General features: G+C 52.4%; 1 protein-coding gene across 2 annotated transcripts in view; it reads right to left on the reverse strand.

Moving 5' to 3' along the window:
- Window positions 1-11,108: 11,108 nt before the first annotated feature.
- Window positions 11,109-26,665, reverse strand: part of BABAM2 (BRISC and BRCA1 A complex member 2) — a 394,176-nt gene continuing 378,619 nt past the window's right edge. For both annotated transcript variants that reach the window (XM_066378625.1, XM_066378624.1), the window contains one exon: window positions 11,109-11,433. In XM_066378625.1, coding sequence (XP_066234722.1) covers window positions 11,354-11,433 — 80 coding nt within the window. In that variant the 3' untranslated portion in view covers window positions 11,109-11,353. The remainder of the gene's footprint in view (window positions 11,434-26,665) is intronic.

The raw sequence follows: 26,665 nt of genomic DNA on the forward strand, positions 1-26,665 counted from the left end.
GCCAGGTAGGGGGCTTGCCAGGTAAATCCTGGTTGAGGCACATGTGGGAGTCTGTCTCTGCCTCCCCACCTCTTCCTTAATAATAAAAATAAATGCTCATCTTCACTAGCTATTCAAGAAATATAAATCAAAACTACAATGAGATACCACTTTATATCTGTTAAATTGACTATTACCAACAAGACAGGTAATAACAAGTGTTGGAGAGGCTGTGGAGAAAAAGGAACCCTCATTCACTGCTGGTGGGAATGCAAATTAGTACAATCATTATGGAAGACAGTACGGTGGGTCCTCAAAAAATTAAGAATAGAATTACCATATGACCCAGCAATCCCTCTACTGGGTATCTTTCCCAAAAACTCAAAAACATTGGTATGCAAAGACACATGTACCCCCATGTTCATTGCAGCATTATTCACAGTGGCCAAAACATGGGAAAAACCAAAATGTCCCTTGCTAGAGGACTGGATAAAGACGTGGTACATATATAAATAGAAGACTACTCAGCCATAAGAAATGATGACATATTGCCATTTACAACAACATGGATGAACCTTGAGAACACTATACTGAATAAGTAAACCAGAAAAAGGTAAGAACTGTGTGATTTCACACATAGGTGGGATATAAAACCGAGACTCGTAGATATAGATAAAAGTGAAGTGCTTACCAGGGGGAGGGGGTTGGGGGAGGGGTTGGAGGGTAGGGAGTAAAGAGGGACAACTATATGGTGGTGACAGATAATGATTTGACTTTGGGTGATGGTTATACAACATTATCAACAGTTCAAATGCTATAGAAATGTTCACCAGAAACCTCTGTACTTATTGATCAATGTCACCCTGTTAAATTAAATTTTCTAAATAAATTTTTTTTTAAAAGGAAATAATTTAAATGGCCAAATATAAGGGAAGTGGTGCATGAACAATGAAGAAATGAAAGGTGGATCTAAAGATTGTAGAGACTGTAGCATGATGACAAACACTAATGGAATAATGTCCAGTGAAATGTGTTAGGAAGACGCGTTGGGGGGATTTCTGTTTGCTGCTCCTTCCACAGTGGGAAGGAGCCATCACGACTAACAGTGCTGATGGGGGTGATGTGGGAGGATGGGCAACCTGTTCTGGTTGTTGAATTGTCCAGGTGCCTACTTTCCAGGTCATCTTCTTCCCCCTTGGGCTAATCCAGGCCCCCCAAAACAGAGCGTTTAGGCAGGACCCATTGTGGGCCCTTCGCAGGCACCGTGCTGGCCCACTTCAGGTCCTCTGGGGAAGTGTTTTTCAACCAGTGTGCCGCGGCACACTAGTGTGCTGTGACACACGGTCAGGTGTGCCATGGGGAAATTAAACATGGGTCCCCAAACTACGGCCCGCATGCTGGATACGGCCCGTGGAGGCTATTTATCCGGCCCGCCACCAGCCGCCTCCATCCGAACATAAACATTCCCCTCACAATCCCTCCAGCTATCAGCGACAGGAAGAGTGGAGGCACAGGGAACGCTCACTGACCAATCACCTTCTAGGATTCATCCCGACCACTAGCAATGAACCAATAGTAGGCCGCCTCTCATCCCCCAGGAAGGTCCCCACTTGGGCTGCCACGCACTTGTCATTGTGTGGCCGCGGAGAGTAGTTGAAGCTGCTACTCCTCCCCATGGTCCCGATTTCTAATCCTGGTCAGGACTGGAGGTAAATGTTGCCACCACTAGATGAAGCCTCAGCTTCAGCTGGTTATGTCTGTCCTGATGGTGTATATAGATATTTGACCTTTTTCTTTTTAAAAGAGGCTCCCACAGAGGGTGATATACAATGCATCACAATGTTATCTAACTTTAAAGCTAAAGTTTGCTGATCTTCCTTTGGACAGTTTTTGATTATCTGTTGCCAAGGAGTATCCCATTCTGGCCAACAAAGCTATTTTGACATTGCTCCCATTTTCAACCACATATCTATGTGAGCTGAACTTCTCAAGCTTGACTGCGATAAAAACTAAAAGCAGAGAGAGACAGAGAACTGTTGAAGAAAAGCTTCATGTGTGTCTTTCTACCATTCCTGCCAGGATATCCCTTTTGTGTTTATCGAAATAGGCCCAGGTTTCACACTAAGTAAATACATTTAGAAACTATATTATTAACTATATGTATAATATGTACTGTGTTAGAGTGTCATTTTTGTGTCATTTTGGTAGGTGGTGTGCCCCAGGATTTTGTAAATGTAAAAAATGTGCCGCGGCTCAAAAAAGGTTGAAAATCACTGCTTCATTGCTCTAGGGCTCCTGGGAGGAGATGGCCACCACAGGCACACCTGCTCCCTGTTCTCCCTTCTACCTGAGGTCTGTGCCGGGCAGTGCCAGGGCCAGGCAGGGCTGGGAGTGCAGGCACGGTGGGCGTCAGCACCCACATTTTCTTTGGAGTTCATGGTACTGTCACCTCATCCTCAGGGCACCTCCCCCAGGCACCTGCCCCAGCCTGCAGGGACTCTGTTAAGTGGTGGCAGTGGCAATTTGCTTACATAGCTGTGACTTTTAGGTTCCCAGAGTATCCCCAAGCCTGATCCGCCTTATTTTCACAACCAGCCTGTGAAGAGGGCTCCCTACAGATGAGGGACCTGCATGAGGCTCAGGGACATGCACATGTGTGGTCAGCGAGCAGGCAGCCAGGACCCAGCCCCGTCTCCCTGCTTCGCCGCCCTCAGTCTGCCACCTCTGAATGTTCTGGATTCAGGGACTGTCTCCCCTGGGTGGCTTCCTGGGAGAGGGGATCCTGGGGAAGGAGGCAAGTCCACACTGGGGCCTGGGAATGGGGCAGGTTGGGGAGGGGAGGAAGGGAGCCATGCTCTGCCCCTTCCCCTTGCCTCCTCAAGTCTTGGTTCAAATTTTCCTCCTCCACGGGGCCTTCCCTGATCACCCTGTGCACTCTCACCCCATCCTGCTTTGTTGTTCTCCACTCACCTTCTAAGGCACCATCAACCTACTCTGTCTCTTGTCCTGCTCTCTCTCCCCTGATGGGAATGGAAGCCCCCTGAGGGCAGGGATTGCTATACTGTATTCACTGCTGTTATCTCCAGGGTCTAGAACAGTGCCTGGCACCAAATAAATGCCCGATAAATGATGGAAACATGTGAACTAGGCATCACGTGCTCCTCAGCCCAGTTGGAGAGCCCATCAGGAAGCCAAACCACCACAGTGAAGGGGATAAAATATGGGTGGGGCCAAGAGGTTGAATCTGTGCTCTGCTAGCCACTCCTCCAGGAAGCCCACCTTAATCCCCTGGGCTGGATCTAAGCCCTGTGGATCTATTGCTCTTCCACACGCTGGTCACTGCATCCCCTGTTAGACGGGTGTGTATTCACCTCATCTCCTGGCTCCTCAGGGGCAGGGCTGACCAAACATCTGTACACCCCCAGTGCCAGGGCCCGAGGGGCACTCTCTCTGTCAAATGTGCAAATGGGATTCAAGCAGCTCCTACCTCCGAGCACATAGGAAGTGCTCAGTAAACACGCATGGGCTGCGGGAAGGCGTGCCTGGCTGGCACTGCTTTTCTCGTCTTTACACTAGTCTAGTCTGTCCTAACCTGTCCACACCCGGACTTGTGGGCTCACCTGTGTCCTACTCGCACTGGGCCCACCTCGTCAAGGTCGTCTCTGGCAGGATGGCCCAGTACCTACTCCTACCACGTCTGCAGGCCTGGCCCCCCTTCCATGGGTATCCTCCAGATTTTGGGTGATGCTCCCTTCTTCAGCCCTGGAAACCTGCTTCTCTCTCTCTCTCTCTGCTGGTCACGGTCACAACCAGGGCGGCTCACATGGGGGGGGGCACAGGGGATGCTAGAGAGGGGCTTTCACTCTGACAGCAGTGGTGGGCTCGCTCCGTTGACCTGCGTCTCCTCTCAGACCTGGGCCTGGCCTCGGCAGACCAGGCTCTCCAACCCGAGAACGAAGGCAGTACAGTAAAGGGGTCCCTGACTGGCAGTTCAAGGAAGGCTAATGTTTTCTGCATGTTTACCAGAGAGAGGGAACCCCTGGCTAATGAAGTGTTCTAGTTTTGACAAGAAACATGCCCACTCGGGGAGCTAACTTCCAGTCTTAAGCGCTCTTTGGAATCCCTAGCGAGCAAGCGACATGTAAGTCATTGCTGAAAAGGGGAGAAAGAAATAGTTATTTACTACATACAGTTCGATCGCCCCAACTTTTGAACAAGGGGTCCTAGCTGTGCGATGGACGTGAAGTGGCGAGAACCCAGGTCCAGCTGTCAGGACAGGCTCGCTGAGGGCCCGGTGCAGGGAGTGGTGTCATGGACATTCGAGGAGGGACGGGCGTCCAAGGTCTTGTTTGGGTCCGTTGAAGCATAAGGGCAGGGCTATGAAAGGTAAGGAAGGAGTAAAAGGAGGCAAGGGGTGACCTGTGCCAAACCCAAGAAACTTAAGGAGACAAGGCGCCTTTTCCGAATACTTACTGTGCATTTCAGCTCCGAGCCCTCCCGCCCACAGACAGTAAGTAGTCCCGTGTAGGAGGAGGAAACGGGGCAGGTGAGGCGCGGAGCTCCGCCCACAGTGAGGCAGGGTTTGATTAGGGCCAGGGCTCCAAGGGCCTCAGCCCTCACAACAAACCAATCAGCCGAGGGCTGTTTGCACCGGAGAGAGGCTCCAGCCCCCGCCTTGTTCTATGACGGGGCTGATCCCCAGTGGAAGCCAACTAACGGAAGGTGGTGTGGGGGATGTTGGGGCCCCCCGAGGCCTGGCTGGCCAGGACAACAGCAGGCGAGGCAGAGGAGGCGCCCTGGAAGGCAGCCCGGGTGTCACTGCCGGTGGAAGAAGGCAGGGGAGACAGGGAGAGCGGCCGGCTGGGTTGTGGAACCCAGAAGCCCACGCAGGCCTCGAGAGCCCCAGTGTGGAGCTGCATGAGGAGTCCTCCCCATCCCTGGGCCTGTGCTGGAGTCCCGGGAGTAGGCACAGAGGCAGGGCAAGGGGCATCAGTCACCTAAAGCCCAGTTGGGTGACAGTGTGGGTGTGGTGCCCTCAGGAAAGGCGTGAGCCTTTGAGGAGCCCCCCACCCAGGGCAACCTGGCCATGGTAGGCTGACCCCTCCCTGTCCCAGACTTCATGTCCCCAGCCATGACACCAGCTCCCAGCTGGGTCACGAAGTAAGTCCATGATTAAAACCCCTCCACAGACCTACTTGAACTTATGCACCCAAATGATTATTGACCCCTTCAGAATTGTCCTCTGGGGAGGTGATGCTCTTATTTTGCGGACAGTATCTTTCTCAAGTGGTTTTTGGCCTGCCCAGAAATGCCGTCACAGTCCTGACACCCTCCTTTGGCTCTCACAGAGGTGGCCTGTCCAGTTCTCTGAAGGGTCAGAGGACCAAGAAGGCAATGGCTGCAAACGACTCAGCAGGGACTGCAATGTCCTGCACTGTGCTCGGGAGGGCAGCTGTCACTAGTAACACCCACCCACCACCGTATTTCTAGAGGGCACCTGGTACTCCCTGGCTTCTCTCCTCCCGGCACCTGTTCAAACAGCCAAAGGTCGTTGTGAGCCAGGGAGTTAGTTGTTTTGCGGCGCAAGTGTGATCCCGGAGTTGAAAGGGATGGATTTTCTTGGGTGGTCTCTAAACTGTCTCAAAGGGCACGTTCCAAAGAGAAATCTCCGGAATGAGACTTCTGGGGAGGGACTCTGCTCCGTCGGGGATTGGAGGAGAGGGGCGGGGGCTCTCTTCTGGAGGAGCGAGTGTCTGCCACACTCTCCACATGCCGTCTGGCTTCTCCCAAGCGGTGCAGAGGCAGCTGGCCCTCAGCAGGGAGGGCCATTCTGGTCATTCCTGCGTTGTTTGTAGGCTACTTTTATTGCCATGATTAGTCATAATTTCTCATGACCCCAAGCGTGATCTCTCAGGCTCGTAAAGTGTGGTTCTTCCAAAGGACTCAGAGAACAGGGAAGGCTTGAATGTGGGAATCCTGAAGGGCATCGTGAGCTGAGTTAGGAAATAACCCTGGGAGCTATTTCATATTTAACCTGGAACCAGTTCCTGGGTCCTGCTCTTTGGTAATACCTTGGTACTTTAATAATTGCAGCAACTATTTTCATCATGTTTTCCTCAGTTACTAAGCCATTATTTCAACCAAGTGTGATCTGGACTTTAACCTGAAAATACAACACAAGCTTTGAAGTCAGACTGTTTCCAACTGTGGGCTGGTCCTGGCTCAACCATCTGAAAATCAGTTGGTATTTATATATATTTACATAGCCATAGAGTAGACCTGTCTGCATATACACAGACGGCTTCAAAGTTTGTCTTAGCTGGGTACAGACAGACACACAGAAGCCCCTGTGGTGAAGTCTGGCCAGGGCCCAGCACACCTGGGCCTGCCTCCTGCTTCCACCTGATCTCAGCCAGCCCCACCCATTCCAAGCCCCTCTCATCCTGTGGAAAATTACAGAAACAAGGATCTGAATGTCTTATACAGGGCCCTGTGCACTGGAGATGCTCAGTGACTGTCCCTTCATTTGGGGAAGGTGGATAAGTAGAAAGAAACAGGAGGAGCTGGCTTCACTTCCTTTATGTAATAAAGATGGAAAAGGAGAGAAGGAAGAAGGGAAGGAAGGAGGAAGACAAAGAAAGGAGAGAGAGAGGAAGTGGAGAAGTTGAATAATATACCAGCTTCCTGTCCTTGGGTAAGTTATCTAACCTCCTTTTTTTTTCCTTAAAGATTTTATTTACTGATTTTACACAGAGAGGAGAGAGAAGGGGGAGCGAGAAGTATCAACTCATAGTTGCTTCACTGTAAGCTGCTCATTGGTTGCTTCTCATATGTGCCTTGACCAGCAGGCCCAGGATTTCAAAACGGCAACTTCAGCGTTCCAGGTTGCCGCTTTATCCTCTGCGCCACCACAGGTCAGTTTATCTATAATAATACCTACCCCCATTCAGTTGTTTTGACGACTAAGAAAGAAAACATATGAAAAGTAATGAGTATGAACATCATTCAAATCTCAACAAGAGCAGCTATCACTACCACTCACCCACCACCCTGTTTCTACCTGACATCTGGTCTACTCTCCCAACTCTTAGTCTGTTGGCCTGTACGTAAGCATAAACAAAAGGTGATGTTTCTTGCTTTCATTTTAAAGAGCACCAATGAATTAATTATGGTGCCATTAATAGAATTCAATGCCATCTTATCATGAGATGCCATTCTTAACATTCATGTTAAGAACTGTGGGATGAGCCAGTCCTTATGAACTGGGGCAGGTTTGGGGCTAGTTCTATTTATAGGCCCATGCAAGAGGCAAACCCACTGTGGTTGTTTCTCTGGCAAGGCTGTGACCCTAAAACAAGAGTGTGTAGCCATCGGGAACTGAAACTGAGTCAGAAGCAAAAGTGACCTGCACTCTGATTTTCCTGCCTGTGGGAAAGCACAGGCTGAGTGAATAAGCAGGTCAGTGGGTTGTTTGTTCTCAAGTCCTGCTGAGAGCTAGAGTGTGTATGTGTGTGTGTGTGTGGGGGGGGGGGAGCTGGGAACTCCCACAGATACATCTAATCTCTCATTTGTTAAAATCAAGATGACTCATCATTATTCCTTCCTAGTAATCCAGACAGGGTCACTCTTCTAAAGGCCACATTCACTGGCAGGACTTTTTAACAGGGGCATTCTGACTTTTTAGAAGAAGGCCAAAGTCAACATCAGAAATCCTTTTTCTGGTCTGCAGTAACAAGCACTACTCTTCAACAAACGTTGCTGCATGCCACACACCCTACTTGGTGCTTTGTGTACTGCTCACCACCCTGGGAGGCAGATATGGTTTGTTCCCATTTTATTGATAAGGAAAACAAAATTCAGAAAGATTCAGCGAAGACCCCCCCTATTTGGAGCCCCCTTACCCAGCAAGGCTCCTACCATAACCACCCTCCCTGCTCTTCCCCGGTCTCTGTCAGTGCCCTCACATTTGGGGCCTGAAATCGGTCACGGTGGGAGTATTTACACTCTGGAAATTGGCAAACAGTGCACAATGGGGCCCCTCCTCTTTTAAACTGCTGAAGAACTGCTTGTTAAATATTTACCAGACACTAATTCAAATATAAGTCTCTCTCTTCCTCAGGCGCGTACTCCTTCCAGGTCACCCAGAGGAAAATGGGCTCTCACTCCCGGAGCACCACCTGCCTGTAGGTGGTGGGTCCCAGGAGACTGGCCGAGCAGCAGGAAGCAGGCAGAACACTGGTTGCCCGGGTTCCTTGTGCCCCCGCCCCCCCCCACCATGTCTGGTATTATTAGTAAACATATCTGAGTCCTTTGCCTTGTCTGCGCTGAGCTGATGGCTCACTGAAGCTACAGGGCTGAGTAAACTGGAGGCAGGATTAAGAGAGAATAACGTGGTACTTTTCATCCTCAAAGCCTTGTAGAGCCATTTGCTAATTAGTCCTGGGCTGCACTTCATGTACACAGTACAATGCTTGATGACAGGCTGAGCTAGAAAGAGGTGTTTAAAAATATACAGGTGACTGTCACCCATTTACAAGCACCACTTGCTTCTGGTGCTGTCAGGGGTAGAGATAAAATCTCACAAATGCTGGTTTCAAATCCCCGGCATTTGAAATATGAAATTGCTATTATCACCTTCTGTTGTTTGGCTCCCCCTATGAAAATCAGTCCAAACCCTGCACCTGTGCTGAGGGGCTGAAAGTCTTTTTAAAACTCCTATGATCTCCACACTCACAAGCTTATACACTGTACATCATCCTTTACTGGGAAGGATGAACTAAGCCTCAGTTTATGAGAGTCATGAACAAACATGGAAAATGGCTTTGGATCTCAGGCCAGAAGCCTGGGTTGAGTCCTCACATGGTGCTGGCTGGCTGGTGTGGGTAACTCACTCAACCTCTCTGATCTTGTTTCTTCATCTGAGGAACAGGGCGACCCTACTCACTTGCTACTTCACAGGCCTGCTGTAGAGATGTGCTGAGACTGAGCGTGACAACACTTCCGAGTTGGACTGCGCGTGCTCTGCAGACGTTGGGCGTATCATCGGTGCTCTGGCTAGCCTGCGCATATGTGGACCCCTAGAGCAGCAGTTCTCAACCTGTGGGGTCGCGACCCCGGCGGGGGTCGAATGACCAAAACACAGAGGTCGCCTAAAGCCATCGGCAGGGGCTGGGCCACTCCCAGATCACACTGCCCACTAGTGACTGGCTATTTGAAATGCCCAGGATCTAGACTACATGACCTCACCCCATCCCGCAATTGCCTCTGCTAGAACTGGAGCTGGAAGCCCCTACTGGGTCCGAAGTTCACCCGGACTCAGTCAGCTCTGGGCTCTGTAGGCAGCGAGCCCAATCCATGCCCTTCCCTGGGGGAGGGTAGCCACAGCAGTCCTAAATGACAGTGTTATGGAGCAAAAAGTAGAGCTTGGCACACAGATGCCCTGAGGTAAAGAAGCAGTCAGCTGGCTGAGGGGGTCATGACTACTTACTCAGCAGTCACCTGGGGAGTGTTACGGAAACCCGGATGCCTCAGCCCCGGCCAGCGAGCTCTGCTCCAGCAGGCCTGCGGGGGCCCAGAGCAGTAGTTCCTGAGAAAGCTCCTGGCGATTCCGATGAGCTGAGTCCATGTGCAACAGACAGAAGGGAGTTACTCAAGGTCACCTAACCACTTAATAGTGGAGCTGGGGTGTGGACCCAAGACACTGGACTATGTCATGGGAATTCCCAAGGTTTCAGGGAAAAGGGTCAAAGTACCCACACAGAGAAAGATCCGAGTTGGGCAGCCGCCCAGCTGGTAGCCAAGCTGAGCTTTGCTCTGGCCTCCTGGGGGCAGAGAATACAGGAATGAGAGATATTCCTCGCCAGTCACTGAGCTGGTTCCCTTCTAGGCTCACCTGGTAAAACTGGGCTCCAAGAGCCACAAGGGGAACTCTGGGAACAGTGAGAGGCCAGGCTAAACCTTGCGCAGCCCCGAGGGCCAGGCCGTGCACGCTCCCAGCAGGCTGTGCGGCACTCCCCTCCAGCAGGCCGTGCGCGCTCCCAGCAGGCTGTGCGGCACTCCCCTCCAGCAGGCCGTGCGCGCTCCCAGCAGGCTGTGCGGCACTCCCCTCCAGCAGGCCGTGCTGCCTTACAGCAGGTGGGGCCTGGGCTTCACCTCCAATGGGGAAGGCAGGTGGGTCTGAGGAACAGCACAGGCAATGCAGGTCAGCTGCTCGTGTCCCTCCCCTCTGTGCAGGCCCCACTTCCTTTGGGTGGAACGATGCTAAAGGAAACTGTAAACCTGTAGAGCCGCCCAGGCGGCTGCAGCCAGCCGCTGTGAGCTAAGGGCAGCATGTGTACAGGAGGCCTGGCTTCCAACTCCCTGTTTTCTCCTAATGTGCTGGGAGGGTTTGTGTGGCTCCTGGGCCTTAATTTTCTCCTTGTACACTAGGGAGTAGCAGGGAGGAGGTGCTAGGGGTGGAAATAAGATGACTTCTGAGATCCTGCTCCAATAATCCACACATTTAGGGAAAATGTATGGATGGTATCTTCCTCAGCTCTGCTCCTGGGTGGCTGAGAGCTGCGGGCCCTCAGCCCAGATGTCACATTCATGTCAGTGATTACCCAGGGAACCCCGCCTGTGTGTCTCGGGGGTCATTCCCACAGTGCTGCAATGTCCCAACAGCTCTCCCATCAGCCTGGGGGGGCTGGGGAGAGAGGGATGGATTCATTGACGCATTCAGCAAGCTTTAACGACAGCCTTCTGGGTCAGGACAGGCTGTGCACATGGTGCACAAGGAGGTGGGAGAGGAGGGGGAGGGAGAGGGGAGGGGGAGGGGGGGTGTGCTGGTGCTGCAACCCAGTTCTTCCTGAGCTCCAGCCTGGGTCTGGCTGAGAAGATGGCTGGAACCATGCAGGTTGGTCAGTCTCATTCAGACAGGGCCTTTTCCAATGGAGGACTGCCCCAAATGGGGTGTGGATAACACACACGTACACACACACGCACGCAGGCACGCACACACGCGCACACAAGGAAGATGATAGTTTTAGGAGAAAAAGCAAGGGAAGGTTTAATCTTAAAACTGGTCTTAGAGACAAAGAATAAGGGTGTGTGCATTTATTACGTCTTACTTTCCCTGGAAAAACATTGCATCATGGTTTTTGTAACTTTATTTCTTCCAACTAAGAAATATACTGAGGGAAACAAAGAGGGAGCAACCTGAGGTGGGGGGCTCGAAGACGGGGTGCTGCCAGCCAGCTCAAATTTGGGCTCCAGACGGGGCTCGCAAAGCTGCTGTGTGAGCAAAACTTTGCCATAAAGACTTTCCAAGTGGCTTCCAGGAAGCGGCCATATGTGCTGACACACATGTGGACAGAGCAGTCTGTCTGGCCAGCTCTCAAGCCTGGTGTTTCCTAGAGCTTTCCATTGGCAAACGCTGCCTCCTGGAACTGAGGGACAAAGGTTTTGAAATAAGCCCTGGTGGGAAAAAGAGGGAGAAAAAAAATTGTGGTTAGCACAAACAACTTGAAAAAAAAGTACAACTCAGAGCTTTCAATCTAACTCAGAACAGTTGTTATTTATTGTTCATGCATCTTGGGTTGGATTTTCCTTCCTGTTGATGCAAAGCCTTCTGGATTTTTCCAAGGGAGGTACGCACACTATTGTGCTATCTCACACGAATATTTAAAGAGCCTGCACATAGACCTTTCTGGCTGCCAATTCCTATTAGACATCCGTACTCAGGTTCTGTCTGCTGTTTCCCAGGCCAGAGACAAGGGCCTGTCCAAGGTACAAGCCAGAGACTGATCAAGCCAACTACCCAGTCGCTTTTGTGATCTGAAATATCAAGAGGGTTGCACTTTTCACTCAATTAGATCTTCAACTTCATGTAGACAAAGAGGGCCTAGTAAAAATGATTTCTAAGTAATCCATCGTTTCCATTTATTTCCAAATATATATGTAGTTTGGTTTCCAGGAAAGAAAGCCAGGATGGGTATCGAGAGAACCTTCCCTGTCAGTAAGACTCCTGACGGGAGCAGGGTGGACCGTTCTGCCGTTCGGCCTTCCTGGCACCCAGACTGGGGAAGCGGGCCCTGCACTGCACATCAGGACACGGGCACGTGCTGGGCCCGCTGTGGGCCGGCACTGTAGGAGGTGCTGGGGTGTTGCGAGATGACACAGACGTGGCACCTGCCACACGGGAGATCTCAGTTTAGACGAGGAGACGCGTGTGTGACACCAGCTGAGGTTGTAGAGGCCCTTGTGGAGGTGCCAGCTGGGAACCAAACATAGTAAGCGCAGGGAGACGAAGCTGTACAGACGTGCCCCCTGCTTCTCCCTCCTCTGACCCTGATCTTGTAAGAGCAGAGAAGTCACACCTTACTTATCCAGAAGTGGCTCACCCAGAGCTGTGACATGACCTAGGAAGGACCACCGAGAAGACTTGTCACCAGTACTGCAAAGGCCTCATGCACCTCACCCAAGGGTGCCACCCACAGTCCTGCTTATTCAGGTAATAAGCTTGGCGCTCCAGGCTGCCAGGAGATTAGAAGCACCAAACAGAGGAGTGGAGAAGCTAACCTGAAGGCAGGAGGGGGCTGCCTTTCCAGAGCAGTGAGAGGAGAACAGAGGTGCTCAGAGTCATGAAAACGCACACAGGGCCTGACCTGTGGTGGCGCAGTGGATAAAGGGTCAACCTGGAAATGCTGAGGTCGCCAGTTCGAAACCCTGGGCTTGCCTGGTCAAGGCACATATGGGAGTTGATGCTTCCAGCTCCTCCCCCCTTCTCTCTCTCTGTCTCTCCTCTCTCTCTCTCTCTCTTCCTCTCTCTCTCTCTTCCTCTCCTCTCTAAAATGAAAAAAAAAAAACAAAACAGAACAAAAAAAAAACCGCACACAGATCCTTCAGCGTAGGGCAAGTAGCCCCACTTAACCCAGCGGGCCCCGGGGCAACTCCAGGTTGTAGCACAATGCAGTTATGGAGGGTACCTGACTGCCTCCCGCCCCCAACACCAAGTCAACTGAAACCCTCTCTTGAAGTTCACATTGCTGGCTTCCTCAGTCCTAGCCTCCGCGGCCTCTCTGCAGCACTTTAACAATGGCTGTTCCCTCTGGACGCCCTTTTTCTATGTGACATTACACATCGCAGGTCTCCTGCCCCACTCCCAGATAAGCTCTCCCCTCGGTCTCTGCGTCCTGTCCTGCTTCCTGCTCCTGCCCCACCTCCCCACCCCCAACTCAGCATGGCACTCTTGGGCTTCTGCCACGCTCAGCAGAGAATCGCCCAAGCTGGGTCTCCAGCCCTCATTTCTCTCCCAAACTTCCAGTCCCTGTGACCTCGCTGTCTCTCCATCCTTTGAATCCGTGCGTTTGTTCCCACTGAAGTGTTCCTCAATATTCAGCATTGGGAAGTGCTTTGGCCCACTTGTACTTCTGCAACAAGACCCTGCTCCCACTTCTCTCTAAAACCCTGCAGTGGACCCATCTTGTAGGTCCTTCCTCTTCCTCCCAACGGCCGGCCCCCTCCCCTTCCGGACGAGCTCGGTACCTTTAAACAGAACTGCTGCAGAGGCCCGTTCCTGGCCTGGACTCAGGCTTACTTTGCTTTCAGCCAGACAGACCCTCTCTGAGTGCGGTCTCTGTCACCACCCCAGTTAGCAAACTTCATGTTCCCCAGACTCGCGGCCTGGCTCTCAATGATTTTCACTCTCCTAGTGAAATGTTCCCCTTGTCTTCTAGTTTGGGAGAGAAATGAGGGCTGGAGACCCAGCTTGGGCGGTTCTCTGCTGAGCGTGGCAGAAGCCCTAGAGTGACCGTGCTGAGTTGGGGGTGGGGAGGTGGGGGCAGGAGCAGGAAGCAGGACAGGACGCAGAGACCGAGGGGAGAGCATATCTGGGAGTGGGGCAGGAGACCTGCGATGTGTAATGTCACATAGAAAAAGGGCGTCCAGAGGGAACAGCCATTGTTTAAGTGCTGCAGAGAGGCCGCGGAGGCTAGGACTGAGGAAGCCAGCAAAGTGAACTTCAAGAGAGGGTTTTTGGGGTCGTGTATCCCACACCCCCACTCTAAGAAGCTAAGAAAGGTAAGGAGCCTCTCCCAGAAAAGCTGCAGGTAAGACTCCCCACTGTGATGTTACCTGCAGTTGGGGGCTATCACAGACCCCCTGAAGCCCATGCATGGTCCAGGATGTGACCCCCGCCTCTCTCCACTGACCACTTGCTCTTCTCTCACACATGTCATTTTCCACCCCTGGGCCTTATTCATGCTCGGGCCAAATGCCTGTGTTCTCATCACGCCTGCCCCGGTCCCCAGACGGTCTGTCCCTGCAGCTGGACACTGCTTCTTCCGGGGCATCTGTCATACGTGTGCACGTCTTACTCACTGGGCTGCCTGCCACTCCTGGAAAGCAGAGAACATGTCCTTTCTCAGTGACCCCACAGGCCTGCCCACAGGGAGCACTCAATTAAGTAATTAAGGAAACTAGCGATGACCACCGGTATGCAGGAGGCAGTTAAGGCATGTCTATTACATGCTGTTCAAGAAAGCAAGAGACAGCAAGCCCAGGAAGCAGACAAATGTAACATTTAGGTACTGAAGAAGAAAATGAATCCACTCTCAAACTTTAAACTATGCCAACAATTAGAAAGAAAAAGCCCACTCCTTCATCCACACCTTGCTCAATATGGTCCAAGCCAGCTGAACTGTCACCTTCTCTGAGACTTAAGACCCCGAAGCCCTGCCCCACCCGCTGCCCCGTGCCACAACGGTCCTCATGGACAGGGGGACTGTGATGATGTAGAGAGCACCCTAGACCTAGGGTGAGACGCCCTGAGCTGTTCCCATGGTGGTGGTGGGGAGATAGGCTCACCCTGATGTGACCCTTGCAGGAAACATGAAGGAGGAAAGAACAGCTTAGTTTTTCCTTGGAAACTTCTGGGGGAAGGGGCTGCCACAGTGCAAGCTCCTTAGACCAAAAGGTCTTGGCAATAGGGAGCATGTCTCACAGCAAGCTTTCCTCCTTCAGAAAGTTCTGAAGTTTCCTGGTCTGTCCTGGGCTTCCCCTGCCAGGGCAGTGCGTGACCCCGAGGGGAAGCAGCGTGGAGAAGGGCCGTTCACAGGCATGATGCCGCCACTGTTGTCAGTGCGCCTCGCCTCTCCTGTTCCTCATGAAGCCAGGTAAGGGAGAGGAAGAGATGGAAAGGAAAAATGACAATGGGCTCCCACCCATTATAGATATTTTTTAAAGTGCTATTTTCATTTAGTTCACTTTTTTATTGGAGGAAGTAGAGAGCTGCCCAGTGTAAACCTTGCTATCAGCACTAGTTATCTGTCACCTTTTAAAAAGTGTGTGGCAAGCTTTAAAGGTGTGTGCTACAGGGTGTGGAGGGCAGGCCTCCTCACCTCCTCTCTAACTGGCCCAGAGGAGCAGCAGCAGGGCCCGAGGCGGTAGGCCTGCAGCCCTCTCCCACCGGGCCAGAGGGAGTTTACAGGCGACTGGAGCTCAACATGCCTGAGGACCAAGTGAGCGTCTGCCCCCTTCTTTGACTTCAGTCCCTTTGCTCCCGGTTTTATAAAATCACAACTCAGTCAATCCCAGGGCCTCAGGTTAGGAGAACAAAACTGAAAGAAGGAATCCCAGGCCAAGACCCGCGAGGTCTTCCGTGAACTTGGGGCAGGACTGGCCCCAGGCCCAGGCCTCAGCTCACAGGCACAGCAGGGGGCAGAGCGGACAGACTCCTGGAAGCAGGGCCCGGAGCACTGAGGTGCTCAGAGGGTTACTCTTCTGAATCTTGGGCCCAGGGGTCTCTTCTCTTCTCTGGGCTCATCTACCAAGCAGGGAGCCGAGCCTGACCCCCCTGGCCTGCAGGCGGTCGGCCGCAAAGGACAGGGAGTGTGGTGTGGGCTCTGGAGCCGGCCCGCCCGGGCCCAGGGCTGGGCCCTGCTCCTCACTGGCGCTAGCACTTGGGCAAGTGACTCACGTCTTCAGTTTTAGTTTCATCAACTATAATGGGGAATAATAACGCCTACCTTAAAGGGTAATCTTCATGAGGATTAAAGGAGATGGTCCAAGTAAGCACTTGGCCTGGTGCCTGTCATAATAGATGATCAATAGATGTCAACTGTTACCAACAGACTAAGCTGGGTCTGAGAGGGAGGGGACAGACGGACCCTGTATGGAAAGAGAGGTCCAGGGTCGCTGCCCTCGGTTCATTCTTTCCCCTGGGCCTTCTTGGATCCCTTTCCACTTCTCATATTCAGCTAGCAGTCGGAGGTACAGAGACGGCCAGCTCAGGGGTGAACATCCGGCCAAAGTCGCTGGGACACTGTGCATCTCTTGAAAACCAGTCCAGAGCTGCTAGTGGCATACTTGTGGCATCGTAGGTGGGCTCGGAAGTGAGAGGCACCTGCATGCCCTGCTGTCTTCTGGTGGTGGGCTCCTGTGTGCACTCTGGTCAAAGGCTCGGTCAGGAAGAGGCTGATGCTGTGAACTGGAGGAACGTTTAAGAATCATGGGGTTCTGACTGCCCGTGAGGGGGTACTGAAGTTGGTCTGTTCAGGAGAACATGTACCCTAAAGGGGACAGTGGGGAAGTGGGAAGAGCATTGGACCACGAGGCAGACGACAGGGGCTCTGGCCCCGACCCTGGCCTGTTCTGCCATCAGAAACCGGAACTCAGTTTCTTCACCTGAAACAAGAAGATTTATACTTGATCTCTACATGTCACCCAGTTATGGTTCTAAGATATCCGTGTTACCTTGAGTAAGCCACCTGACCTCACTGTGTCTTCATTCTCCATCTGTTAAATTAGAGCACTAGCCAAGCCCAGGTCCAACGGGTCATAAGAGGTGGTGTGGTGCGTGGTGTGGTGCGGTGCGGGGCAATAGTCGTTGTTGTTAACTGGGACTTGCTCACAAAGGGGACAGGGCGTGATGAGCACCGCAGTGCTCTGAGCAGGTGTTTAGTGGCAGCACAGGCAGTTCTTGGGGGGGGGGGGGATGGCGGGCCTGTTCTTCTTGGCCGTCCCCTGCCCTCCCACCACGAGCAGGTCTGGGGTCATAGTAAGTTGTCAGGGGAAACAACATAATCCCTGTGTTCTGGGGAAGGGGCTCTGGGGAAGAGAGTTAAGATGGGGAGCCAAGGGGAGCAGCCCAGGGACCTTGGGGGAAGGCAGTTAGAGATCTCTGTTCAACAAGGTCTCATAGGCCGAGTTTTCCCTACTGCAATTATAGCTTTTAATTTATTAAACGGAGCTTTTCAAAAGAATAAAAATCCATGAAATAAACACCTAAAAACCTGAATCTTTACAGCTTTAAGAAAGTGAAAATAAAAACAGGCTCTCAAGCCCAAGGGGGCTGGGGGCTGGGGACCTGCCGGGGACGGGAGGAGCCTCACCGGCAGGCTCAGCACGCCCCGTGGCCCTACGCCGGTTCCTTCTGTCCACGCTCCCATGTTGCCAGTGGGAACACCAGCTTAGTGAGTGCAACTAAGATCCCTGTCCAGTGTCATTCTGAGCCCAGTGCCACTGGAGCACATCCTCCCACGTGGAGGGGACCCTGTGGTCTTGCTGCCTTTAGCCTTGTTTACTTAGGACTTTTTATTTTGCAAGAGCCTAAACAATTGCCTTCTTCCAAAACAGGACCAGAAGTAGACTCTTTCTGGAATCCAAAAATACTTTTCTCTGGGCAATCATAAGATGAACCTTATGATGTCTGCTCGAGTCAGGCCAACGTGGTGGAGGAGCAGGGTGGGGGGAGAAGCGGTTTGGGGACACGACCCTCATTGTCAGGAAACCAAGAACATTTGAATCAAGTCAGAATTCCTTCTGGCAAATAAAGGCAAGTTTCAGAACATCTAAGGCTCATTTCTTTTTCCAGTTTTCTTCTGCAGCAATGACTTCAACTGGCACATGTTTCCAATCAGTCGTATGAAAACCGATTGTGGCCTGAAAATCAAAGCAGTCCTGTAAATAGAGTAAGACAAGTCGCACTAATCATTCCTGTGGCCTGCCTTGTCCTCACTGTCCCGAATGGCCACTGTAACTACTGACGACTCATTTGGGGTTACTCTCCCCGTGTCAAAGGTCATCCTTATAATAGGCTCTCTACAAAGAGATCGGTTCTACTCCAGTGCCCTTTACTCCAAACCCTGCAAAGGGCCCCGGGAAGGCTGCCCATGCAACTCTGGGCGCCTTGGTGAGCCATTGCCTGGCATGATGGGAGCTTATTCTGTAGCTGTGCCCCGGGCGATGTCAGCCTGGCTCCCTAGTGTGGGCTTTAGGAACAAACAAGTGGTTGTAACTGGTTTACATACACAGTCTCCCTAAATGCTCCAAACCCTGAGCAGGCCTGGTTCATTTTAAGGGGGTCCTAATTTGCAAAACAAGAAATTAACCCACTTGCAATACAAAGGCTTGATATCATACTGAGAACAAAATACCCCAAGTTCAGTGTGAGGTGGTGGCCCTGTCCTCAGCTGGAATCACTCTCCCTCTGCGGGATTCCATGGCACTTGGGGCCTCCAACCTCAGGCCCGGCCACGAGTCTGATGCTGAGACTGGTGTCTAGACTATGTCTTACATGGCTCGGGCTCCTCGCCTGTGATATGGCTGAGACTTGTCTCAGTATGTGTTGAATTAAGTCAAAAACTGTTTAGGAGGACTTCAACAACCAACCAACTGGGATCCATTTCTAGACATCAAAGTATCGGGATGAAATTTGGCTCCTTCGAAATCACAGGGTATTTTTAAATGCTTTTCTAAAATAATCAAAATTACCTAGTAGCTCCCTCTCCTTCTGAGGCACTCCAGGGAGGCCCTCTGGTGCCCGGCCAGCCCCCCCCCCCCCCGCGGGAAGAGCCTGCAGCCAGCGCTACAGCTGCTGGGCCAGGCCTGCTCCCGGGGCTACCGCGTCTCTGGTCCCGGGGCACCCCCGTGCAGCACAGGGGACGAGGCAGGGGCAGGAGAGGACCACCGGCCAAGTGAGAGGAAGGGACAGGGTAGTCCTCGTAGGCTCCCGAGCCTCCCCCAGCCACAGAGCTCCCCCCCACCTCCGGGCTCGCTCCCTGGGCACACGTCCATCACATCCCAGCCATTGTCCACACCCCGGGAGCTCCTTGGTGGCAAGATGCACTGTCGCATTCACCCGTCCCCACACCCTGGCTCCGTGTACACTACCCAGCACGCAGCAGCTCAATATATATTTCTCAAGTGAATGCAAACATTTGGCTTATTTAAAAATTAACTTGAGAATTACAGAATTTTATAACAGAAAGAAACCTCAGAGTTCACACAATCATTACAGAGAAGGAAAAACTGAAGGTCATAGAAGTTGATGGTCCCTCTAACATGGCATATAATAATGTCAGCTTTAACACAGTCTTCTCTGTGAGCTCCTGAGGGCAGAATTTGTGGATGGTTCACCCTTAGTGCCCCAGGGTGCTCAAATTCCTTAGGGCTTCCCAGCAGGTGAATTTCAATTTGGTGCATAAATGAACAAGTGCCCCAAGGGACTGGCCGAAGGCCCCAGAGCTATAGGCAGAGTCTGAGCCAGTCTTGTCTCCTTACTCTCAGACTGATGCTCTTCCCGTCATGAACCTACCAGATGACAGACTGGGGGTGTGTGTGACACTGTGGCCACCGAGAAAGGCTGGGTCCTGAGGTGGGGTCAGCTAAGATGGTGGTGTGCGCCTGGCTAGGCTGAGGCCAGATGGGTGTAGCCTGGAGCCTGGGACCCCAGGCCAGAGCCATCTCGGTGCCCAATGTCTCTCCCATCTGCGACTGTTAGGTGTGCTTCAAGTGGCAGGGACCTTGTCAGCAGGCACCTCGAGTCCACCACTCACTCTGCCCAGCGCTGCGCAAGCAGGAGCTCAGCACAGGTTCCTGCTGATGCCATGAAGACGCCCCTGGAGGGGGCTGGGGTCTCTCCACGGGCCCAGCCAGGGGAGAGCTGCTCACCAGCCCACCTGCGCGGGGCTGCTAAGGAGAAGCTGTCGTCTGAGGGTAGTGAGTCACCTCCACGGTCACAAATAACCCTCTCCTTCTTAGTCAGCAAAAGGGGAAAAAACCAAAGGACAGACCTCAAAGAGGAAGTGCCCAGGGTCCCAGCAGAGCTGACCGTGCGGAGCGTGGGTCCGGCCCCCACACTGTCTGCTGGACATGCCTCAAGGCTTATGCTCGACATTGCCAGACATCAGCCTCCGCAGGAAGGTGCCAGACCCCCAAAGGACTGACAGAACACTTAGAAGATTGACTCTTCGGGGCATAGAACCATCCTCCACTTCCAGAGAGTCCTCTGGGGCTTCTGAGTGTTGTTTGCCTGGCTGGAAGTTTGGTTTCTCCCAGTGGACTCTCAGCATCTACAGGCTGCAGCCAATGCCACTCACAGCTGCTTGGGCCCCTGCCCGCCATCTTCCGGTTGGTCATTCCGGCACTCTGGGTGTTCGCCCTCCTAGCTGGGTGCCCACAAACACCCCTTAAGAACTAGGGGAGGGGTAGTAAGGAAGGCCATGGTCCCTCTTCTTTCCACTCTACCCCCCTCCCAGTGGCTGAAATAATCTCCCCAGATGCCTGGCTCTCTGGGCTTATAGGTGGAAAAGCAGCAATTCCAAATAAAGAAACTCTTCCATGGAAGACGATGCCAGGGGCCGGCCCCTCCCTGCTGGGGTGCGAGGCCTTTGGTGGGAACCGGGCTGGGGCCTGGGGAAGCTCCGTGGCAGCCTAGCAGGAGGCAGAACTCAGGGCAGGTGGAGGGCCTTAAGGGTCTTCTTGATCATGCTGAGGTGCTCTGCAGAGGGTGCAGGGTACACAGGAGGAGGAGCCCACTGCCTGGCTGGTCTGCGGAGCTCATCCCGCCCTGCAAAGCCCAGGGCCCCACGCCGGCCGCCCACAGGTAGCTCTGTAGCCATGTGCCCGTTACAAAGAGGGAGGGTAGTCGGAAAGGACAGAAAGGACAGGAGGAACATACATCCAGTGTGGATAAGTGATATCCGCCCAGGTATCAAATAGGCTTGTTCAAATGATGAGTGTAATTCACTAGTGTTGTGAAATCAATTTAGTGGGTCCTGGACAGCATTAAAGTAAAATTAAATAAAAGCAGAGTACATCAAATGTGGCAAGAAGGAATACTTTTTTTGTGAAACCCTTGTTTCCGTTATATATACTGGATTAAGCTATAAAATAAACGTCTTCCTGTGGACTGTGGTAGAAGTCGGGAAGCCAGGGGTATAAAGGGAGGGCCCACTACATGCCAGACATCACACGGTTTGTTTCTATCTGTATTATTCGACACTTACTCCTCCTGATGGGTCTCCTAGTTAGGTATTATTCCCTTCCTTCTTGCCAATGAGAAATCTACGATCCAGAGATGCAAAGTAACTTTTTGAAGATCACGCATCTAGTGGGCGGCAATGCTACTCAGGATCCAGAGCTGGCGGGCTGCACAGTGTGCGTGGTTTCCGCCTGGCCCTGACTGCGGGGTAAGGGCACTGGGAGGGAGCGGGGAGCCCGGTCTCAGCCTCTCCTCCGCGCACGATGCTGAGTCACTCCTCCGTGTCCTCATCTCCACAGTGAAGGAGAGAGATGACATCAAAATTTTTCTTTAATGTGGTGATCCTCCCCTTCCCAAACATCATCTTAGCTATTTTCTAGTTTCCTCGAGAACTTCAAGAGCTACTTACTGCCAACTCCCGTTAACTACATTTGCTCTTACAAACCCTTCTAAATGGTCCTCTGTCTTCTAGGGTTGTGTCCAGAAGTGTTGGCTGGTATCTTTCTCCCTCTCTAGGGACCAGCACTGGGGGGGCCTTTCAGTAGAATTATGACGTGACAACAATGGACAAAAGGGATGAACTTGACTTTCCTCGTGCTTGTCCATGTGGTTCTGACAGTACTCACACCCCTGAGAAGACCGGGCCTGCTCTGAGAGTCTGAAAGAAGGAAAGAAGGGCAACACACCAGGAGCACATGGGCAGCAGGAGTGTTCTCTAAACAATTACCCCCAGAAGGTTCCTGTAACATAAATTCATTTGGCATCTTAAAACTCCCCGGGGTTGTTGAGAAGCACTGCATCTGCAAAGGACTCTAAAATGGTGGGCACTGTTATCCCAACATAACTGATTGATGGACTAGAAATGGGGAGGCCTGAGTGGCGATGCCCCTCGCCTTACTTGCTATGCAACCTTGGATGCACACTTGACCTCTCTGTGTCCCAGAGGCCATCTGTAAAGTGAAGGAGTGGCTTCCTAGTTCACTTCCCGGTCTAATATATGATTGTCCATTATTCTTATTATTGCTTTGGTATCAATCCAACCACTTTAGCCAGAGACTGTTTCATAAGTAGAAGCAACTCTCCCCTGTGCTTTACTACAGGGGTTCCCTCAAAAGCCTTAACAAGCATCGTCAAAGGCATTATACATGTGAGGTTTCTATATGTCTCCCCTTTATCTCCAGATAGGACCCCAAGAATGGATGGCCAACATCCATCCTGGCCATCTTCCTTCCATCCTTCAGACCAGCAGACAACCCCAAACTCACTCACTCATGGTTAGCTCCTGTGCTATCAAGGGTTGGTTGGTCCCTGCTGGGCCAAGGAATGAACCTGAGCAGGGCCCCAGCCCGCCGAGGACACCGACGCCAGACTCCCAAGCTGGGAGCTCACACTGACCCTGGCTGGCAGTCGGTGGCTTGGCTCTCACAGTAGTGGGCAGGCCCTCCATGGCCAGCTCCTTCTTCCTGCCCCTGTCCTGGAACAGCCAAAGCAAACTTACTGCCTGGGTTCCCTTTCTTCTCTGCTCAGAGCTAAACCAAGGCACCATCCAGCAGGCTAGACGTCTAGCACCGTTAATGACAGTAATAATAATTTGCATTTCTACAAGCTCTTTCATTGAGGGACCTTAGAGTGTATCACAAACAATAATTAATTCCTTTTGCAACTCCAGAGCCAGCTAAGTAGGAGTCCCTTTACTTTGCAGGTAAAGGGTACTTTCCTGAACCATGCACCATGTTGGGGGTCTCCCTCTCTACCCAAACCTCACCCACCCTCAAGCCCTGACATGAGCAGCAGGCCCTGCACAGAGCCTGCTGCTGCCAGCGCAGCCCACAGTCATCTGTCCTGTCTCAGCCTCCACAGCAGGAACTACTGGGCTACTCATTTGGTCCTAATCAGAGACACGCGCGGTTGGAATGGGTCTTAGGATCTTGTCCAGGACAGGACTGGCCCTCACAGCACTTCTGAGGGGTGCTCTTCTGACCTCTGACTGCGTATCTTTTGTGAGGGACAGCTCATTACTTAGAGGCATTTTCTAAGCTACAGTGTTCTTCCTTCTCCAGAACTGCATTCTGTCCCCTGGAAACCCCCACCCATGGCTCTTACTTTTGCCTTCTTGAACCAAACAATCCTTCCTACATTGTCTGCAGCTGCTGGTTGGTTTCTCCCATATACACACTGATTACTTCTGTAGTCAGCTGGAGTGGAGCTTGGTGGTTCACACTAGCTGAGGTTTAGTGGGGCCTTGTGAACCGAATGGGGGTCAGCTGGAGCCACTGTCACATGCTCTGGGCGCCAAGGCCAGGCTGCCACCTGAGCGCGGTGGGCAGGAGCTCCCCGGTGCCACTGGCTCTGGAGCCCTGCGGGGGCCGGCTTTAAGTGAAGCTCTTTAAGTCCCTCCCCTTCTGGTGTAGACACCAGAGGCTTCTGTACTCATTTTCGGGGGCGGCACCTCAGTGACACAGAAACACCCTAATTTTCTGCTGAATGATTGACTAAATGAATAAATATCCTTCTTTCTTTCCTAAATCTATTCTTAAGTCTAGGCAATGACTTCCAATCGCAGGGACTGGTTTTGGAGATCAAGCCAGATAATAACTTCTTTAGTTCTTTTTATTTTTTTACCCTTCTTTTGTTAGAGTAAATAATTAGTGCTAAACTTTAGAAAAGGATGCATGGATGCTGAGCTGAGAACCAACACGAGGACAAGGGCTCCAGGACGACCCTCTTCTCCAGGGAGTTAGAGACGAGGGAGGCCCGAGGACCAGCGCAGGGGCAGAGGGGCAAATGAAATCCTCTACAATTTTATTTCAAAAAACTAAATCTTCTGGGAAAACCAACAACTCCCTTGAATGATTCGGGGTCCTTGCTAGTAGCTTTATGCCTGAAAGATATCCGCGCTCCCTCTGCCAAGAGCATATTGTTTGGGTGAGATTTCCTCGCAGTGGTTTACCATGGAAGGAATTTTGAGCGTGCATCAAAGGCTGTTGTTTGGCTTATGATGATGGAGCCTCACTCTGCTTTGATTTCACATGATTCCCACTTTCTGGCCTACACTCAGGGGTAATCATTTCTGGTGTGGATTTGGTCTGGGTCATTGATCTGGGAGAAAAATTGGAGTAGGGCGGGGACCTGCTAGGGTCATTCTGTGGCAAGAAGCACATCTTGCAACCATTCCTACTCAATTCAGAAACGGTGCTGTCACCTACTACCTGTGTCTTGGGATGTTACCCCCGAGTCTCCCTGTATTCTCTCTTATGACCCACAGGACTCACAGGCCTGTTGTGAGGCAACAGTGCCAGGCATGTGGTAAGAACTCAAACCATGTTAGTTTCCTTCCCTGCCATCCTCCACTTCCATCTCACAGCAACATAAACACACTCTGAAGAACTCCTATGTCACATCAATTCAACAAACATTTACAGAATAGTTTCGATTTATGAGGGAGGCTGGGACACCTGAGACCACTGCCTGTACCTACCGCCTATACCTAGTAAGCAGTCAATAGTTGTTGAATGAGTAAATCAACTAACTTCATACTTGGTATTTGATACTATGCTTTCAAAATTACCTCATTTTAATTCAAGCAACAATATGTCTATAAAATAGAGGCACATGTTGAGGGCAGAATGGGATCTGGATGTGAGTTGAGAGGTGGAAATCAGCACTGCCATCACTGGAGGATCTTCTGTGCCTTCTGTGCCACAGGCTTAGAGAAGGAAGAGCATGGCTCTGGGCACCCACGTCCCACTGGAAGGGCTCTGGGCACCCCTGTCCCACTGGAAGGGCTCTGGGCACCCCTGTCCCACTAGAAGGGCTCTGGGCACCCACGTCCCACTGGAAGGGCTCTGGGCACCCCTGTCCCACTGGAAGGGCTCTGGGCACCCACGTCCCACTAGAAGGGCTCTGGGCACCCCTGTCCCACTGGAAGGGCTCTGGGCACCCCTGTCCCACTAGAAGGGCTCTGGGCACCCACGTCCCACTGGAAGGGCTCTGGGCACCCACGTCCTACTGGAAGGGCTCTGGGTACCCCTGTCCTACTGGAAGGGCTCTGGGCACCCCTGTCCCACTGGAAGGGCTCTGGGTACCCACATCCCACTGGAAGGGCTCTGGGCACCCCTGTCCCACTGGAAGGGCTCTGGGCACCCCTGTCCCACTGGAAGGGCTCTGGGCACCCACATCCCACTGGAAGGGCTCTGGGCACCCCTGTCCCACTGGAAGGGCTCTGGGCACCCACATCTCACTGGAAGGGCTCTGGGCACCCACGTCCCACTGGAAGGGCTCTGGGCACCCCTGTCCCACTGGAAGGGCTCTGGGCACCCACGTCCCACTGGAAGGGCTCTGGGCACCCACATCCCACTGGAAGGGCTCTGGGCACCCACGTCCCACTGGAAGGGCTCTGGGCACCCCTGTCCCACTGGAAGGGTTCTGGGCACCCCTGTCCCACTGGAAGGGCTCTGGGCACCCCTGTCCCACTGGAAGGGTTCTGGGCACCCCTGTCCCACTGGAAGGGCTCTGGGCACCCACGTCCCACTGGAAGGGCTCTGGGCACCCCTGTCCCACTGGAAGGGCTCTGGGCACCCACGTCCCACTGGAAGGGCTCTGGGCACCCACGTCCCACTGGAAGGGCTCTGGGCACCCCTGTCCCACTGGAAGGGCTCTGGGCACCCCTGTCCCACTGGAAGGGCTCTGGGCACCCCTGTCCCACTGGAAGGGCTCTGGGCACCCACGTCCCACTAGAAGGGTTCTGGGGCACCCACGTTCTACTAGAAGAACCCTGCTGAGTGCTATTCCCAACCCCAAGTCTGGCCACAGCATCTGTAGCTAAAAGTGAAAAACATTATCATGAGCTTGGGGATTTTGAATAGTAAGTTTTTAAAATCGAACACATTGCTAACTGGGAGATTTCTTTCCCTCAGGCCCTTGGCCCTCTGGTGCCACGCCAGCGCTCAGGGCTACTCCCCAATGTGAACTCCACTGGCTCACATCAGCTCCCCCACAGGGTCCTGCTGCACCGACGCCCTCGCAGGCCCTTGAGGGCAGAGGGCTCTTGTCCACAGGACTCTGACGGTTCCCTAGCATGACACACTACACATTTCAGGGGCTCAAAACCATGACACTTTTCCTTTTGTTCCCAGACACCTTTCAGAACCAAGAAAGGGGACAGGAAGTAATGTTGAGTTCTCAGCTACCATGGGCCCCCAGTCTCTCTTTCTTCCCAACCCTCTAGCCTCTGAGCTGCTGGGAACCGCTGATAGAGGCAGAATGGAAAGGGTGGGTTAGGAATCTTTCAAAATTTGCCCACATGGCTGGCCCAAACACAAGTTCCAATGTGAGTTGAGAGGTGGAAATCAGATCTGACCACAAAGCTGTCTCACCCACGGAGAGTTCATAACAGCCTCTCAAAACCGCTCTGACAACACTCCCTGCAGAGGAGGGTGTCCGGCA

Source organism: Saccopteryx leptura, chromosome 3 (genome assembly GCF_036850995.1).
Source record: "Saccopteryx leptura isolate mSacLep1 chromosome 3, mSacLep1_pri_phased_curated, whole genome shotgun sequence".
Classification (NCBI taxonomy): Eukaryota; Metazoa; Chordata; class Mammalia; order Chiroptera; family Emballonuridae; genus Saccopteryx; species Saccopteryx leptura.